The 19,952-nt window shown below is 37.7% G+C and overlaps 1 protein-coding gene across 2 annotated transcripts in view; it reads left to right on the forward strand.

Annotated features, from left to right (window-relative positions):
- Positions 1–19,952, forward strand: part of ppp1r13bb (protein phosphatase 1, regulatory subunit 13Bb) — a 54,509-nt gene continuing 34,557 nt past the window's right edge. For both annotated transcript variants that reach the window (XM_079584347.1, XM_079584348.1), the window contains exons 1-2: positions 1–329; positions 850–903. In XM_079584347.1, the coding sequence (XP_079440473.1) occupies positions 895–903 (9 nt within the window). In that variant the 5' untranslated portion in view covers positions 1–329; positions 850–894. The remainder of the gene's footprint in view (positions 330–849; positions 904–19,952) is intronic.

The following is a 19,952-nucleotide window of genomic DNA, read 5'->3' on the forward strand; positions in this document are numbered from 1 at the left end:
ATTCCAGCTCTGCGCGTGCCATCATTGATTTAACACAACAGCGCGAGCAGCTTATTCGCCTCAGCCAGTCCAGGCAGTATTGTATTCCTTTTGTTTTCGTTCTTTAAAAGGTACTATCGCAATATCTGTCTTCATTTAGATAATTAAACGTGTTCTGGTATCGTTTCCATTCGCTTCACGTATTGGATGGAGTGTTTTACCTGGCTTCGGCTAGCAGGCTAACTATTTTAGCTATCTCGCGAGTTAATCGATACCCAGCTGCTCAAGAATACGAGGCACACCTCATGTGTCGTTTCTAAAAGATTATGGCATATGTGTACTCGTGACACGTGAGTATAATGTAGTTTTAACCACCGCCGATGTGTTTTCTCAATGTTTGTTAACATTTACTGTACAGCGAGATGTTTTGTGTCAGTGCTAACTGGCTAACCGATGTGAGAACTGGCAGAATGAACAGGGCGGATAGAGGAAAACTCCTTAAAATAAAGGTCTTTAAATGTGATAAACATTGATAGAGTTGGTTTAAACCATTTGTTTTAAGTTTTGTTTTGTTTTAAGTTATTCAGAGTGAGGAGAGAATGAGTTACGGGCTCTCAGTGGGTGTATTAGAAACACCCAACATCTGCCATTTATACACACACACACAACCAGCTGATATTCTAGTTTAGCGAGTTACCTTTAAAGCTTCTCTTTAATTGTTCTTGCTCAGCTAACGGAGATTAATGTGATTAACGTTACCAGTTTCGTATCACGTCAACGTTTAATTAAAGTAAGATAACACGATGTACACAGCTGTGGCCTGTTTTGGCCTGTATTTGTTGGTGAAATTTTAAAATTTTTTTTGTTAAGGCAAAGTGAAGCTGAAGACCAGATGTTCCTCTGACACTAGCAAAGATGATGCCTGTGAGTATCCCTTCTATTATTTTGTCAGCGATGAGTTAAAACAACGCAGTTTGTTTACATATTAAAATATGGTTCACGTGGCGAGGGATGTGTGTGAGATTCTTATAGCAGTGTAGTTAAAAATGTTATTCCACATCACTACATCTTTATTTATAGCATAGTATAGTATAGTAGAAAGAATGTACAGTATCTTGGTTCATAACACTGGCAGGAGTGTGAAGTTTGATTTGTTGATAAAGGTGTGGGCTTCCTAGAGCCATGCCAGGGGATTCATAATTGGCTACTTTTGAAAATGCTGTCTATGCTAATAGGGTTTAAGATGGGAATATAGTGCAAGAACATGTGCATCATGCTGTGCTGTTTTAACTCCACTGATCATTTAGCTTTTTAAATTCAAAACCTCTGTTTGAGATAGAAAACAATGAGTCAAAACAGATCGGTTTGAAAAAATTTTTTTGACAAGGCTTTTGTTCATCCTTTGTTGAGGAACTCCCTTTTCTCTATTCTTTCCATGTACTAATTGCGGCTATTAGTTTTATGATGTTGATGCGCAGTTGCTCATTAAGATACCCCCCCCCACCCCTTCAGCCTAATGCATCAGTAGTTTCTAGTAATGCCAAGTCATTATTGACATTTTTGTTTCCCTTCCTCAATTCTCAAAGGGTCTCAAAATCAGAGTAGATAGATATACTATACATATACTGAAATTGATGTTTATTTATTAATGGTTTTATTGCTCCTTTTTATTTCCACTTTGAACACCATTATCTTTTATTATCCACTTTAAAATGTGAGAATTTGTTTTTAGGCAACATTTCTGAATGATTGTTTACAAAGACCTTTAGTATATCAGGTCATTTTTATTTTTTTCTCGCTTTACATCATCTCATTTGTTTCAAAACTGCTTCACAGAAAATCCTTGGGTTGTGTCACAACCTCTTCGACCTGGCAGGTGAATTACTCTGAGATCACACATTAACTCTAAAGGAAGCATTGTATCATTAAACATTAACTTTGTTGAGAACATTTGACCCACAATGTTTTACGTTTATCAACAAAAAAAAAAAGTATTTTTTTACCTTGATTTTGCCTTTTGCTGCCTCATCTACAGATGTTGATCATCTGAGTAATTTTTAGTTTATCACAGCACAAGTAATCACTACCTGCTACCACAGGTCCCACCTGTTCGTTTGTTTCTTATTCCACTGACAAATCAAAATGCAATAATTACATGTACCTACTCCATGTAACCCACTATTTGTGCAATCATTTTTCAATCTTTTCGTTTAATATTCTTTAATCACTGTGAATAAGAACTAGGCCTACATTGTTTGTTTGATGTGATGTGTGTTTGTTTGAATTATATAATGAAAAGAAAGACTAATTAAACTAAATAACATTCTGTGCTTGCAAAGATAACATGTCTGTAAAAGTTGTATTTTTTATGTTTAGTCACTTTGTCATCAATTCCATATTGCTTAAAAGGTAAGATGTATCGGTTTACAATAATGTTCATTTGTTAACATTTGTTACCTTAGTTAACATGAACTAATAATGAACAATACTTCTTCAGCATTTATTAATCTTAGTTGATATTAATTTCAACATTTACTGACATTATTCATTTCAAAGGTTGTATTTGTTAACATTAGTTAATGCACTGTGAACTAACATGAACAAACATTGAACAGCTGTATTTGTACTTTACAACATTAACAAAGATTAATAAATACTGTAACAAATGTATTGCTTATTGTTAGTTAATACATGAACTGTTAACTAATGAACCTTATTGTAAAGTGTTACCGATAGATCATATCGTTTGTGTGTGTGTGTGTGTATATATATATATATATATATTAGTGTACATATCACACACATAAGTAAATCAAATAGCTTTCTGTTGGTCAATGCAGCAAATTCACATGACTAACTTGAACCCTATGTAGAATATATATATGTTGGGAAAATGTTCACAATTCCGCAAGGACTCCTATTGAAATAGCTGAATTTTGAATTCTTGTTATGTTTTGTTAAAGGGCACCTATTATGACATTTAAAATGTTCCTAATGTTGTTGTGGGAGTCCCCAACAACAGTTTTACATGCATGCAATGACAAAAAACACTTTTGTTTTCGTATAATATGCATTTATTTTTACCTGATTTGCTCACCGACTCCCAAATGATTCGTTCGACGACTCTTTTTTCCAAACCCCTCCTTTGCGCGACGCTAATCTGCGATTGGTCAGATGACCCAGCAGTGTTTACAGAGATAATACTTATTTTTAACACGGAGTGCAATGATGCTTTTATCAATTAAATTGTATTATAATAATGATTATAGTCCACTGCTTTATAGTTTGTAGTAAAAAACGAAAAATAAGATAAAGAATTTAATGTTATGTTAGCGAGCATAGCCCAGAGTTCATATTGTAAAAGCACAATCAGTCTTTGTTTGCATTAGCCCGATGCATAAACATAACGTTTTTCCCAAAAAAAAATGCAGTTACGTTACTACGAGGTATTACTCTATTCTTTAGACAACTCCGAAAACAACGACAAACACTTCACAAATCTCAATACAATTGTCATTGAAGACCTAGAAGCTAAACGGTGCTTACATAACAAACAAAATATTAATTAAGCATGCTACATAAAATATAAAAGCAAAAATGATTAATAACACTTACAGGTTGTGATACGGAGGAGGAAGCTGATGCAAATACACTTGGAACTGAACCTTCCTTCAATATCATCCGGCTCGCGAATCCAAGTTTGATTGCATTTAAAAAGCAATCGTCTTCAAAATGACGCGAACAAAGCACAAGGCTCGGACTATACTTCTGTGGTATAGTGAATTGTAGCCACTTAGTCTTCAAATGCTCCTCCTTGGGCAGATGAAAAAAGTTTGCTTTTGAGCCGCACTTCAGAACACAGCGTCTCGTCGCCATGAAGTTTTCCCTGGCCTTGGAGCGCAATAAGTGGGCGTATCGTATTCTAATAACTTGACAAGTTGACGTCATCTAGTCAGAGAAAAAGCTTCGGTCTTCTAACGATTCATAAAAATGACTCAGAGTCGACTCTCTCTTTTGAAAGACAATAACTTTATATACGGTGCACTTTCATATTTCAAACTTTGCAGGATGTTTTTGTTCACTTAGATCTATGTTACACACTACATGAAAGGTAAATTTCAAAATTCCATAATAGGTGCCCTTTAAAGTAATGTGGATTGTCTACTTTATCTAATTTGACTTTTTACAGGCTATTTGTTAGAATATTTGATTGGTTTGCTTTTAGCTTAATTGCAAAATCGGCTTTTAGGTACCACACCATTCATTTTCTACTTATTGATTTAAACTCTAGCCTCAATTGTTTACTGTTGAAAGCATGATTATATCCGCAGCTGCTTTCAAACAAAGGATGTTAGGTTCGGTTTCCTGCATGCTGAAGCCCCTACACCTTCTCCCTATGCTGATGTTGGCATTGTTAATGTTAGCTACAGCCGCTAAGCTGCCTGTGCTGCGATTGGCTGACAGCCATGGAAACAGCCAAATGAGGAGTAAACGGCAAACTCACAGCAGGGTGTGGTTGAGTTCAGCATAAGTTTAGAGCTGTACATTAGATTATGGTCCTATATTTTTATGCCTTCTTGACTCTGTATGTAAAACCAGGGGCTAAACAGGTGTGCAAATACCTGCTACACAGAGTGAGTGATGAAGAATCGTGTTGTCAAGATACCAAAATTATGACTTTGATACGGTACCTGACTAAAATATCTTGATGATAATAATGAAATGATACCACAGTGATGATAAATGATAAAACAACAGGAAAAGTAATTGAAAAATAGATGACAGAACATGGAACTTAAAATTCTTTGTTTTATTTATTAATTTACGGTAAACAAGACGATAGAGGTGTTCGCAACATTAATAATAATAATAATAATAATAATAATTTGTTACATTTATATAGCGCTTTTTCTGAGACCTCAAAGCGCTTTACATAGAAGGGGGGAATCTCCTCAGCATCCGCCTGGATGATGCGACGGCAGCCATATTGCGCCAGAACTCCCACCACACACCAGCTTACTGGTGGAGAGGAGACAGTGATGAAGCCAATCAGTATATGGGGATGATTAGGAGGCCCTGATGGACAGATGCCACTGGGCATATTTTGGCCAGGATGCCGGGGTTACACCCCTACTCTTTTTCAAAGGACATCCTGGGATTTTTAATGACCACGGAGAGTCAGGACCTCGGTTTAACGTCTCATCCGAAGGACGGCGCTCTTTGACAGTATAGTGTCCCCGTCACTGGGGTGTTAGGACCCACACAGACCACAGGGTGAGCGCCCCCTGCTGGCCTCACTGACACCTCTACCACACATTGATACAAGGGTCAAGCCAACTTAAAGTTATTAGTCCCCTCAACTGCCTCAAACTCTGATGGTGAAAGTTAGCTTGACACAAATCACAGTCGACATCTATTTGAGGGCATGAGCATCATGAAGGATAATTGTTATCAATCACATTCATTCTGTCATTGATTTTGTTTACGTTCACTTAACACACTTAAGGAGTACTTGCCAATATCAGAATTTTGACATTATTCTGAATTTCTGTGTGTATTTGACCAGTTAAGCGCAATAAGTGCGATAGAGGACTGAATTCTGCTGGACAGCATGCTATTATTGTGTCTTTCTGCTGCTTCTAGTGCACTTCGCACGCATCAGGTGTGTTAGACCGCGCTAGCATCGCTTTGAGGTTGTTGTTTTTTGGCGGCTTCTTGCTCTTAACTCTTTAACATCAATCATGTCCCGTTTTCTCATTCATGCATTTTTCTTTATTGTTCTAAAGTGTCAATAACTTGAAGGGAAGCAGTGCAGTGGCTCATGGATATATTTACATACCAGCTATCTAATATGAGAGGATTATTTGCCACGCCCAGTGTGCCTGGAGGGAGTGGAAGAAGAGCACTTATTCTTTGTCTTCTCTAGAATCTAAAGAATCTCCAGTCTACTTGAACTGTGAGAAAGCTGTTTTCCCATTGTCAGCCTCTTAGAAACCTTACAGGACTCTCAATTTAAGACTGTGATGAAGAGCCTACATGCCATTTGGATCGCAAGAGACATCCTCCATGACCTAGATTGCTCTATCAAGCTGGGAGTGCAGATGCATGATGGGAAATGCCTACATATGTACCGCCTAGTGGCTATTTGTATCAAGAGAACTAGAGCAATGTCTAAGCCAAGAATCAGAGTAGATGAGATCTAAGAGCATATTTCATCAAACCTCAGTAGAGGTCAAAGACGCACAGACTCAAGAGACACGTTCCCAAACGCTCCTGTGGTGTATACAGTAAAGCACTTTAATTGTCTACTGTTTACTGAAGAGCGCCCTATGCTAGCAGTGTGCTGGAAACAGGGTCACTGATGCATTTCAGAACCTGCGCCAGGGTCTCTATGGATTGTCTTGGTGAGCAGGCAGAGTGCTGGTTGTGGAAAAGTGATGAGTTTGTTTACTCCCTTTGCCTGCAACACCATTTAATAGCCTAACTCCTGTGGGTCAATTTAGCAGCTCTGATTCATTGGTGCAATGCTAGATATTAGTAAAGCAAAATAGCAAACACACACCGCAGCTCTGATATTTTATTTTGATAGCCAGTTTTAAAGAGAGAGAGAGAGAGTACAAATCGGTGGCACCATTTTGCAAACTTTTTTGATCTTTTCAATTAGGGGTGTGCTAATATATATAGCCTATATATATATATACATGTGTGATCACCTTCCTAATATTGTGTTGGTCCCCCTTTTGCTGCCAAAACAGCCCTGACCCGTCGTGGCATGGACTCCACTAGACCCCTGAAGGTGTGCTGCTGTGGTATCTGTCACCAAGATGTTAGCAGCAGATCCTTTAGATCCTGTAAGTTGCGAGGTGGGACCTCAATGGATCGGACTTGTTTGTTCAGCACATCCCCCAGATGCTCGATTGGATTGAGATCTGGGGAATTTGGAGGCCAAGTCAACACCTCAAACTTGTTGTTGTGCTCCTCAAACCATTCCGAAACCATTTTTGCTTTGTGGCAGGGCGGATTATCCTGCTGAAAGAGGCCAAATCCACCATGGAATACCGTTTCCATGAAAGGGTGTACATGGTCTGCAACAATGCTTAGTAGGTGGTACGTGTCAAAGTAAACATCCACATGGATGGCAGGACCCAAGGTTTCCCAGCAGAACATTGCCCAAAGCATTATACTGCCACCGCTGGCTTGCCTTCTTACCATAGTGCATCTTGGTGCCATTTGTTCCCCAGGTAAGCAACGCACACGCAACCGGCCAGCCACGTGATGTAAAAGAAGCATTAACTTCTTGAGCAATTTGAGCTACAGTAGCTCGGATCGGACCACTCGGGTCAGCCTTCGCTCCCCACGTGCATCATTGAGCCTTGGCCGTCCATGACCCTGTCACCGGTTCACCACTGTTGCTTTCTTGGACCACTTTTGATAGATACTGACCACTGCAGACCGGGAACACCCCACAAGAGCTGTTTTTTGAAGATGCTCTTACCCAGTCGTAGGGCTGTGAAACGATGAATCGCGATCGCATCCAAAATAAAAGTTTTTGTTTACATAATAAATGTGTGTGTACTGTGTATAATTATTTTGTATATTTAAATACACACATGCTTGTATAAGAAATATTTGCATGTATATAGATTTATATATAATTTATATGATATATAAATATTTCATATAAAAATAACACATTTTTCTTAAATATATACATGATTAATCGCGATTCATCGTTTCACAGCCCTACCCAGTTGTCTAGCCATCACAATTTGGCCCTTGTCAAACTAGCTCAAAGTCTTATGCTTGCCCATTTTTCCTGCTTCTCAACACATCTCAACTATAGGGACAAAATATTAACTTGCCGCCTAATATATATCCCACCCACTAAAAGGTGCCGTGATGAAGAGATAATAAGTGTGATCCACTTCACCTGTCAGTGGTCATAATGTTATGCCTGATCGGTGTATATAAACTCTAGAATGTACAAGCTTACATTGAATGTCACTCATTGCCTATGAAAATAGTTTCAAACAAAACAGAGCAATTTCAGAGCAACACACAACAGTGTTTCATTACTAAATAAATCTGTTTTTAAACCGTTTGAGTGAATTATTCAATGACCCATTCATAAAGACAGGCACTTGTGCTGCGTCCCAATTCGCCTGCTATCCGTCCTAAATGGTATTAGCAGTAGTACGGAAGTATTATTTCCCCCCAAATCGTAGTATGTTGAAATGAGTATTCCAATCAGTGGTATGATCTACTTTTTCCAGTTAGAATCCAAAGTATTATAATCTGCACTGAATATGAAGAATATAAAAAGGATTCAGGTGTGTCATCTGTCCACGACAGGCCTAAATCAGCCACACTCAGCAAAATATCATACATTTGTTTGTCAATATCATAACCCCTATTATCCAGTAGCATGTTTGGTTGAACTAAAGGAGAGTTAATTATGTAATGGGTGTGTCTGATTGGAAATGATGAATCAGTCTGTTGTTGCAGCAGAATGGTGTTTGTCAAGGCTTGCTTTATTTTGGTCATTTGTAGTGCTGAGCTTCCCACCAGCATGAGGAATTAACTAACATACAGCAGACTGAGCAGTGTGGATGTCGGCTCCTTATTGCTCAGCTTTTTTTTTTAATGAGGTTTTTCTCTCCTTCCTTTTTCTGCCGTGTTGTTTTCGTCAGTTTTGCTCTGGGATTTGTTTTCTTGCCTACTTTCTTGCCTCACAATGAAAGCATAATGGTTTCTTTGACCTGGTTAGGTAAATCATTTTTTGTTCTATATGGATTGTGAAGTTTTACAAGTTTTTAAAAGATCAAAATATTACAACATAAGTACTCACCTTTTCAGTATTTTGAGTTAACATGACAAAAACTAGTTCTTGGTAACACTTCTTCATTTATATTGCCAAACATTATCAACAATTCATTAACGTTAAAATACTTTTATGCCTAAACTAACTCACATATGTGTTTTAGCTAATGATGTGTTATTATATAATAATGTGTTATGTAAAGATATCTGTTAATGTTATGCAACAGAACACAGGCATCTTAAGACATGTTTTCAAGTTAAAACTATTGCTGTCTGAAAAAAACGGTAAGCTCATGAAACAAGCTTTCATACTGCTAGTGCTAGAGTTAATTTCTTTTTTAATTTGAATTGACAGCCTTGTTGTCCACAGTCAAACCTCAGCTGAACCCGCTGTGTCTGTTCTGCTAGATAGCATGTCTGTTTGGAGAGAGATTTATAATGTCATCTCAGCACTCTGCGCGTTGTGAGTTCACAGCATTGGACCGATCCACAGTGCCTGAATCTGCCATTCTGCCTTGTGTCTCTGCACATGTGTGTATGCACGTCCTGGATCTGGTTTCCTGGGAGTTTGACATCTAATCTGGAGTGTTTCGCACAGTGTTGTCTGCTTTAATTAGGGTGTATTGATCATGATGGCTGTCCTGCCCCTCTGCATTCTCATCCACTGCTCTCAGATGCAGCTGTTCATTTTCTTTTAACTTTGCACTGAGAAGCTGTAAAGTGAATTCTGGGTCATTATAAGGATTTCGAACATTGTGCAGTTTGCTCAGGTTCAGGGCTTGATATTAAGCCTTTATTTGCTTGTCATTCGGGCAAGTAAATTGGTCATTCACCTGTCAGAGAAAAAAAAAAGTTATTTGGTGGTTCATCAAGGTTGAACGCTGCCACCCGAAACTGTTTTGAAAGCTAGACTAACTTACGCACATATGGTTCAACCGGCCCCTGGTATCTGGCAGTTTCCTTGAACAGTAATTCATTCTAATGATATTGTCTTTTAAAATCTGGCCTTGTCCACAGCCCTTGTAGATGTTATTAAGGTATTTTTGTTTTCGACTCGTGATGTGACATGAAGACACATTCATCTGTATATTTCTGGACTCTTCCTTGAGCTGGGCTAACCAGTGCTGATAACACTGAGGAACTATCCTCAACCAATAAGCTTTCATGTTATGGCACATGAACGTGCTGTCAGAATTGTGAGGTTACCCTGCATGGCGGGTTGCCCCGCAGCTCTGTAATGGCATCAGTGTCACAGCCTCAGTCAGCGAGAGAGTGTGCCATTCTCATCAAGTCTCATCCTCTCTCTGCGTGTGACTCAGGCAGCCAATGAAGGCCAGTGCAGTGAGCTGCTAGTGCACTGTTGTTGGGGCACTTTGAAGCAGACACATCCTCATCTTCCTCTTCCTCTCGTGGCTATAGTTTTTCAAAGCCAGGTTTGGGCAAGAACATCAGTGACCCACAGAACCATGTGCTGTGTTGTGGAAACGCAGATATAAATGCTAGAAACTGTGCACTACACTAATGTTATTATGAGTTCTGAAATGTCACTATCAAATTAGCTTTTCTTCTAAGTTAACTGTGAAAAGCATTTACCGTGATGCTGATTCAGCCTATGCAGTTTTTAAGTTATGCCCTTATGGAGTAACATCATTTCTATAAAAAATTCTATTCAATTTCGTTCTTTGTAAGAATAATATCCATTTCATTTTTTATTAATTTCTTGAATTAATTTCAATACATTGGTCTTGGCCTACACCCAAAGTCCTCTTACTAATTATTTTTAGTAATTTAGTAATTATTTTCCTAATATCTTTTTCTTTCTTATTTAATCCAACTCAGCCTAATGTTTATGATCAGCTACTTCTGGTTGTCTGTCTCTGGGTTCCAGCTCCAGAAATATCTGTTGTTTCCTCTCATTGGTGGACTGATCCTTCACCTGCTATTATTGCATGTATATGTTCTTAATTATAAATAATTTTTCTGTGTTCTTTAGGTATTGTTTACTATTATAGTATTTATTATTTTAAATTAGCTTTTATTTTTTAGATCTAGTGTTAATTTTAGTTTACATTTTAAGTCATTTTAAATGCATTGAAAATGACTACTTTTTATTGTATTTTTTATAATTATTAAAAAATATATATTAAATTAGGCTTAAAAAAAAAAAAAAAAAAAAAAAAAAAAATATATATATATATATATATATATATATATATATATATATATATATATATATATATATATATATATATATATATATATATATATATATATATTATTTTATTTTTTATTAATATTGGATTTAATTACATTCAATAATTTTATAGAACCTGAATTTAAATAAAATACAAGCCAATAAAATAAACACCTATTTATTGAAAAGTAACACTACTGGTAAATTGGACAGAAAATATATTAGTATCAATATATTTTTATTTTTTCAGTTATATGCAACAGGATCTGATTTATTTTATTTATTTGACCGATTATCCAAATAATGTATCAGGACTAAGCTATTATTATCAGAGCATGTGAGCAGATAAGTGAACGAGGGTATAGCATCATTTTACCAGTGTTGCCCAGCACAGCTATACACACCATGTTACAGCAGCACAGTAAGGCTATTGCAAACAAACAACAGAGAAGTTTCAGGTCGGCACATTATTTGAGTGGACTTTGCTTTTCCGGTGAACTGAAAATTTTGTTTCAGTTGCATGATTGGTTTTAATCGCAATTAAACGCAAGTAAAACGAGTGATTATCAGTTTAAACTAAAGGTTGGACTCGATATAGTGTTCTTTCCAACTTACCAAAGATCCATGGATATTTCAATGCCTGGGAAATACATAAAGCAAATTTGCCTGTGAACGCTTTGTTACGATATAGGTTGGTCTAAATCCAGGTGATCACCTATATCAATGTTATATACAGTGCTATGCATAAGTTTAGACACCCATGCTAAAGTTGACTAAAAAGAGGAATAAAAAATCATCTTTTGGAAATTGAACTTAATGCCTTAATTTAAAAAAATAGGAAAAATCCAACCTTTAAGGACACCAATTTTCTTTGTGAATGAATAATGTATCGTAAATAAATAAATGTTCTTCCTTAAAATACAGGGTGCATAAGTTTGGACACCCCTATGTTAAACTCCCATAGAGGCAGGCAGATTTTTATTTTTAAAGGCCAGTTACTATATGGATCCAGGATACTCAGCATCCTGATAAAGTTCCCTTGGCCTCTGGAATTAAAATAGCCCCACATCATCACACACTCTTCACTATACCTGGAGATTGGCATGGAGTACTTTCCATAAGATCATCTCTCAATGCAAATCAAACCAGCTGTTAGGCTAACTGAAATAAAACCATGCCAATCTCTAGGTATGGTGAAGGGTATGTGATGATGTGGGGCTATTTTAATTCCAAAGGCCAGGGGAACTTTATCAGGATGCAGAGTATCCTGGATCCATGAAGTAACTGGCCTTTAAAAATAAAAATCTGCCTGCCTCTATGGGAGTTTAACATAGGGGTGTCCAAACTTATGCACCCTGTATTTTAAGGAAGAACATTTATTTATTTACGATACATTATTCATTCACAACGAAAATTGGTGTCCTTAAAGGTTGGATTTTTCCTATTTTTTTAAATTAAGGCATTAAGTTCAATTTCCAAAAGATGATTTTTTATTCCTCTTTTTAGTCAACTTTAGCATGGGTGTCTAAACTTATGCATAGCACTGTACTATCATAGTCCAGGCCTAATACTTGAATAGTTTTTTTTTTGTCAGTGTTTATTTAAAAACATCCAATTATGCAAGCCCCTTTCTCGAAGATTGAAGCCTAAAATTATCCTTATAATTTCTTTAATTTAAAACGCACTTGCTGCAGCAGCAGACCCAAGCGAGACGGCTCGTGCGCTTATTGGCTGCTCTGCAGCAATTGCTGCAACCTATGGAGAGTCGCGACTGACGCCGCTACATCACAGACGTTTTTTCCTTCTAAAAGAGCAAATTGCGGGCGTTGTTTCAAATGCCCCGCGATTCCTGCGCCTCGTGTCGGGCTCCCCTCACGGCTGGGGACCGCCACGTAATCTGCGTTTCCTGCCTGGGGAAGGACCACGCCGACTTCGCGCTCTCTAAAGGCGGCTGCCCGGAGTGCGACAAGATGGCCTTATCGACCCTGCGGGCTCGATTAGCCTCCTTCGGCGAAGACACCACACTGCCGCTCTCTCAAGGGCCGCGCCGTGAAAAGCGTCGCTCTCAGAGAGCTCCAGAGGCCGGCTAACTCCCTGCGTGCCTCGCTGTCTGACTCACCTTCACCGGTTGTCCCTGATAGCCAACGGCCGTCCGCTTGGAGAGGCCGCATGGAGAGGCCAGACTCTCTGTACAAATTAAATGTACGAGAGTCTGGTAGGACCAGGCTATAAAAATATACCTTTTCTTGTCAAATCTATTTATACAGTCAATTGCAAAGCAATTCTCTTCTGTTTTAGATGTGTTTTGTGTCCAATGCTACCAATGCTGCCGCTCAGTCTTTTTGCCACTCAGTGGACGTAAACCCCAGTCACTCCGGCCGACGGTGACGTTACATGCATACCCTCTATTGTTGCGGTTTCATGTCTTCCCTGTATTTTTTTCTCTCTCTCACTCTCTACTCCCTCATTTGAGCTCATTACAAATTCATTCCCTTTCCTTAATGTTTCCTACTTAACTGTCATACTTGGAATTTGATGAAGCTCCTCAAATATGAATGGTGACTGTCACAAGAGGTTTGAATCTGGGAGGACTGAGGAGTCTGCCAGTTCTGTGCTTTTAAAAAGTATTTTTTGGGGGGACTGCCTATGATTTATCAAACATTTTCTCCAGAGAGGCAGACTTTTTTTATTTTTTAAAGCACCCATGAAAGCCATTCCTCTTTTTTTTATGTTAAAATATATGCACCAGACAATACACTTGCATTTATGACATATTTTAGACCCACAGGCATGATCTAGAAGTTATGGTAAGTTATGGAGTTGTGGAAGCACTTGGTATTTCACCATTGTGACAGTGGTTTGAAGCACCGTGCTATGTCTTGCAGGAACCTCATAGTTGCAGTGAATATATTTACTGCCACTGGAATCAAAATGTTTTTTTTAATCAGTTTTGGATGGTAATTAAAGTCCAATAATGTTATATCAATGTCATAAACTATTAGTCACCTAGATTTTATTCAAAGCATGCACTTCACAGCACAACCCTCTCCATAAAGTGTATTATACTGTAGCACTCATTTAGGTCTCGCGTTGAACAAATTTTTTTTGTCTTACTTTTGCAGCAAACATTGTAACTTTGATTGTCATAGCGGGCCATCTCCACACAAAATAAGTATTTTGATGCAAGTTCTACTCATTTAAATTTATGATGATAACTGCAATATAGAGAAGTAGGCTAATATAGGAAAATAATCAACATTTATGATTTTATGACATAATTGTACAACTATATACCCTGTTCATGCCGCCAGTGATAATGAATGCATGATATGTCATCATACATTATGCAAGTCCACTTTTTTTATTTGAGGGGGCATTCAGATTACTGAACATTGTAAAGGTCATATTATACATGCATATGCAGACAAATTCATTTTTTAATAACCCTTAAAGGTACATTATGTAATTTTCGGCCCTTTTTTGGTTAAAACAAAACTGCATGCATTTTGCAGAAGAATTGTTTTGGTTGTGTTTCGGCTCTGTGTGACTGTGCGGATGAATATGGTTATCCTACTGGTCATAAATGAATATGTATCCTTACTGCTCATAAACCATTTCACTACTAGGCTTAAGAGAATAACCAGTTTAGATGAAAAGGATCTTAAGATGACTAGCTGAAGATGTTATTGTTTCTAAACCCATTAATATTCAATGTACTTTCTTTGAAAATAAATTCCAGCAGCACAGCTCTACAACAACCATAATGAAATGACCCCTCGCAATAGATCATGATTTACAATGAACTCTGTTAGAGAGCTATGGCAATTTATCTGTTCAATAAAATACCCTACTCATCTGTTGAGTAATAAAAACTGCATCTCTGCATCGGTTTTACAACATTTTTCAAACCCCTCAGTTCTCGCCATCTCCGAAAAGCCAAGCCAATCTGTATTCCAGTTTTATTACAGAAGCTCCTCTGGACTGCTTTATTTCTCTTTTATTTCTTTCTTGCTCGTTGTAACAACTAACCTATGCCACTCCCACACCATATACACATCAAAGTAGCAACCAATCCAGGCACGGACGAGTGATGCAAGTAACTGTGAAAAAACGATCCCTTTAAAACAGAATAAAGTTTCATTTATTTTGATGTATGCTTTTCACCAAGTTAACTCCCAGTACTAAATAAAAATAATAAAGCCAATAATTTAGCCAAGCTTTAAGGCTTGTACCAGTGTCTGTTTCTCGAAGGCTTCATATGGCTCAAAGGAGGATCATTCCAGGTTCTAAAATCTACTTTAGCATGTATTATTAAAACTCGACTCTCATTTGATTTCCATTATTTTTAACTTAATGTTTCAACTCTTCATCTTTTCATGGCCTTTTAACATGGAAGCATCAATAATACAAAACCTTCTACTCTCAAATCTGAAAAAAATATGTATTGGTGTCAGTGTAGCACAGACTTATGGTCCAATTTTACAAAGACTTGAAGTGTGTTGAAGTTTAAACGAAGTGAGTTGTTGTTAGTATTTGTGTATACTTGTAAATTTGTATTTCTTGTACTGTGTAATTTAGTCCTGCCAAAACTTTATGCTAGTAGACCTGTCTAGTTTAGTCTTGGGATAATCTGTGTTCTGAGCCATTTTGTTGGTTTGTAACGTGTCACAGTTCTTACAGGTCACATTAATGCCCCCCACCTCTCTGTAATGCAATTAGCATCCTCATCTGATCTTTGTCCCAGCTTTTGCGGCATGCACCCATCAGCCACCTCCGATCTGGGGTGCACTTCTGCTTTCTCGAGGGAGACTTATTCTGGAGGGGACCTGGTGACGACGCACCCTTCACAATTCTGATGAGAGAAGCACCCTCCCTCCGTCGTCTTCCTCCTGATTTTCCTTTTCTCTCACTCACACGCTCGCTTGCTCTCAGCAGTCACAGAGCTAGCGTGACTACTGAAGGCTTTCCGCTGCAGGGACCCCTTGCCTGCTACTTTTGCTGAGGGGATTTGAACAAGACGCATTCAAAGGATGTGCTTGCTGTAGAGCTACAAGCGATTCATGCGTCATGAAGAAGTTTGTGACTATTGTTCTACGAGGCCTGGTCAGCTTGTCTGTCAAACCCGGAGATAAAACCTGGAGCAAGGAGCATGCCCGGCAGCTCAAGAGAGAGGCCAGGAGAAGACGGACTGCAACTAAGTTGGGAAAGGTGATGCAAATAGATGTCCTGCTCTGAGATGAAAGTGGGAGCTTGTTAATACCAACCTGTGCCTCTCAAGTACAGTTGGACCGCAAAGTCATTTTGGTGTTTTCATGAAATCTTTGTCGCAAGTAGTTCAGGTAGTAGTAAGTATTGTCAGTGCAAGCAACATTTGACGTTGCATCTATATGTTAATGTAGGGACAATTTTATGGTAATTCTGCTAAGAAGCAGTAACATATGGGCTACTTTCTATATTAAACCAAAATTGTTGCTGACAGCGTTGTATAGAACATATAGTACTATAACTCTAATTATACAAATGTAGTCCAGTTTTACTGCCAAAAAGTAATAATCTCTTGCATGGTTTCATACACTGTGCCAAGACAGTCATTGGTTTCGGTTCTCCATCTCTGTCTGCTAGGCTTTGTTATATTGCTAAATGGATCTCATTGGCTATATTAAGATAGTAGCAGGGGAGGGGGTGTTGTGGGGCCTGAAAAGATTTTGGGATCAAGTTTGCTGGCAGAAGCAGACATCATTCATTTTCATTGTTCAGATTAATCAAGTAAGAGTTGACTGTCTGGACATTGAATTATATAGGCCTTCTTCCACTCTGCTGAAAGGAAGAATTCAGTTTTTCAAGGAAACATTTATTAACTTTTCAAGAGAACGTGATTATGAACTGTGACATGCAGGTTTGCTGGATTGCTGCAATGTTGAGATATTTTTGACCTGCTTGAGTATTTCAAGTGAAATCAGCTTTGGTATTCAATATTTTCAGACATTTTAAATGGGATTTGAAACCAGTAGGGTGGATGCTTACTTGAGCAGATCTCTCATTTACACACATGCTGCTAAAAGAAGGATGCTGGTGATTATGTTGCAGGCTTAGAGCTTAAAAGTTGATGTACTCTGCATAACTTTAAAATAATATGTTGATATTTAGTGGTTCTTATTGTCCAGATTGACATTACCACACAAATAGTTCACTATTTGTTTTACACAACAAAAGTGGAGTGTTCTTTAGATGTTGTCATTTGGCTTCTGCAGGTGAGGAGGCTTTTCTCATGGCAGACAGACAAAGCAGAGGTTTTAGGAGTGAATGTAATCCTGTAAAACAATTACGAGGTCGAGAAGTAGACTTCTTTTTTCACCTAAGATGAAAAGCAGCAACCTGAGCTGATCTGAGGACAAAATACTAGAACTCTCTTTTGTGTCATACTGTCAGCAGCCAAGAACTGATTGTCTTCAGACTCTTCACACTGACTGAGACGGGGATTTCTGCACGTCTATTGATCTTACTTGGATAACAGATCCTATCACTTAGCTTGAAAGATTTTGAACTCTGACTCAACTCGCATGATTGTTGTTTTCACTGTACAAAACCATATGACTCCATTTTTCTAATCAATGTTTTGTTTAACATTCTTGACAAACGGCTGCGGGTATTAGGCTGCTGTCATTTTAAGACAAATGCACGGATCCAATATAACAATACGCATCCATTTTTTTTTTAACAAGTAGTTTTTACTGTTTACAAGGATACTCGCCGACACTGGCATTTTGACATAATTTTGTCCATTTAAGCTCAAAAGAAGTGAAATATAACTGAATTCGGCTCTGGTGCGTGCACAGAAACCAGCGCATGAGGTCCAGTCTTGTTTTGCTTAATGTTTAAACTGACAGTACTTAAAACGCATACAAATGATAAACTTTCATTCTGTGTTGGTTTAAACTTTGCAATCAATCAATGTGTTCCGAACCGGAACCAATCAACTACAATCCCCATACTTGAAAAAAAAAATTAAGCTTTTATTCTGTTTTTGTTCACAGAAGTGTTGCAGGTGCATGCCATGACGATGTGTGAATCATCATGCCCTGTTGCTGCTGCTATTTGCGCATGTAAAACTAAACCCTCGGAAATCTAATTTTGGTATTTTTAAATGGTCACAGACACTTAATCATTTTGATTTCATTTTATTCTAATGTAACATCATATTATAGGTTTAGGTTAATGATCAATGATCGGTTATTGAGTTCCGTTTGTCCTTAGGGAAAAAAATTAAATCAACATCCCTAGAGGGAAATATTGTGGAATGGATTTAAATATGGTTAAATGTGTTTCACTGAGCTGTGCATGAGTACTGCATTATTATCTGTATTTTACCAAATATATATGTCAAAAAAAGAAAAGAAAAGCAGAACATTAGAAATGTAGAACATTGGAAATCATTTTAAATTCTGCATGCTCATATTGTTTACTAAAATCCCTTTCATTCCTCATTGAGACTATCTAGCGCCCTGTGTGCGTAACTTCAGCAGAAGTTGGCTGCGGTCGGTGCCAGTGCTCAGATAAACATGTCATTCTGTTTGATGCAGTGACAGTGCGTACTGTGAATGCAAAAGTGCGGTCATGCGTTGTTTGTCTCTAGTGCTTCTCTGCACTGCTTGAGGCCTTGACATAATGACAAACCTAACCTTACGTTATCTGTCAGGCAGGGTGAATTTTTAAATGAGCTGAACAAAAGTGTGTTTCTCTCTCACACACACTGTTTAAAAAATCTTTTGTAATGCCATCTCATTGCTGTTTTTTACAGAATTGTTTTTTGCAGCACCTCTCTTCTTTTGGTTTTAACGAAATAGTTTGTTCATACCTTCGTTCTTTCGTTCATTTTTTGTTATTTTTATTAAAATGCCATACAACAGTTTAATTACACTTTGTTAAATATCCAGGCAGTGAGTGAGTCAAATATGAATTAATTGCCATTTGTTTTGAATCAAACTAGACTGGTATGTTGGTTTTTACATGCAGGGAGGACAGTGCAATAGTCATGTATTTATTTTGTACCATTTTGTGACAGTTATTTCACATTGAGTCTAGAGTTGCATACTCCACTTTTAAATTAAATGTTATTTTATGCTTTAGATTCTGCAGCGACACAGCATATACTGAGTAAGGGTGCAAGCAATCATTGTTTATATTAAGTTAGACATTTTCTTTTGTATAGTTTTTGCTTGATTTTTTTTTGCTTGATCTTGATTTGTTTAAACTCAGTGGCAGTCGTGTTTGACTTTGTTTCTTGTAAACCCAATATCATTGGTCACTGTTTTTATTTTATTTATTTTTTATTTTTTACATATTCTTTGAGGGACTTTCCTCTAGGGGTGTAGGAAAATATTGTGATATCGCAATATGTTCGGCAATACTGTATAAATTCTCAAAAACTGTATCGATATATATATATATATATATATATGTGTGTGTTATTTCAGAATGTAAACTGTGACGCGGAGAAGTGCAAGGTTGCATCGCTTGCGTTAACTTTAGTGAATCCAGCTCACAAAATGATAGAATTATACCAGCTCCTGCCATGGTACAGAGCTAAAGTGTGGACTCATTTTGGCTTCTTCTATAAAGAAACCTCTAAGGAATAGACAATTTTGTTGCTTGCAAAATTAGCCATGCTAAAGTCTAATACTCGGGGAAACGCATTGAATCAGCAACCTTGCTTAACATGCAGACGCTATCCACGCTGCTGAGAGTGCCGTTTAGATAGAATATGTAAATATGTAGTGCACACTTTCCTCTCAATAACAAAATAAACGCACAACAAAAATGACAGTGGTGAGAACTGCAGCAAGAAAGCATCTAATCATAGCGATGTGGATATGTTTGCACAAGCTCTACAATTCAGCACTCCATTGAAGGCACATCTATAGCACAAAAGATGTAGATGTTTTAAAGCAAGCAGCTTTAT

The sequence above is a fragment of the Phoxinus phoxinus genome (assembly GCF_949152265.1).
Source record: "Phoxinus phoxinus genome assembly, chromosome: 16".
NCBI lineage: Eukaryota > Metazoa > Chordata > Actinopteri > Cypriniformes > Leuciscidae > Phoxinus > Phoxinus phoxinus.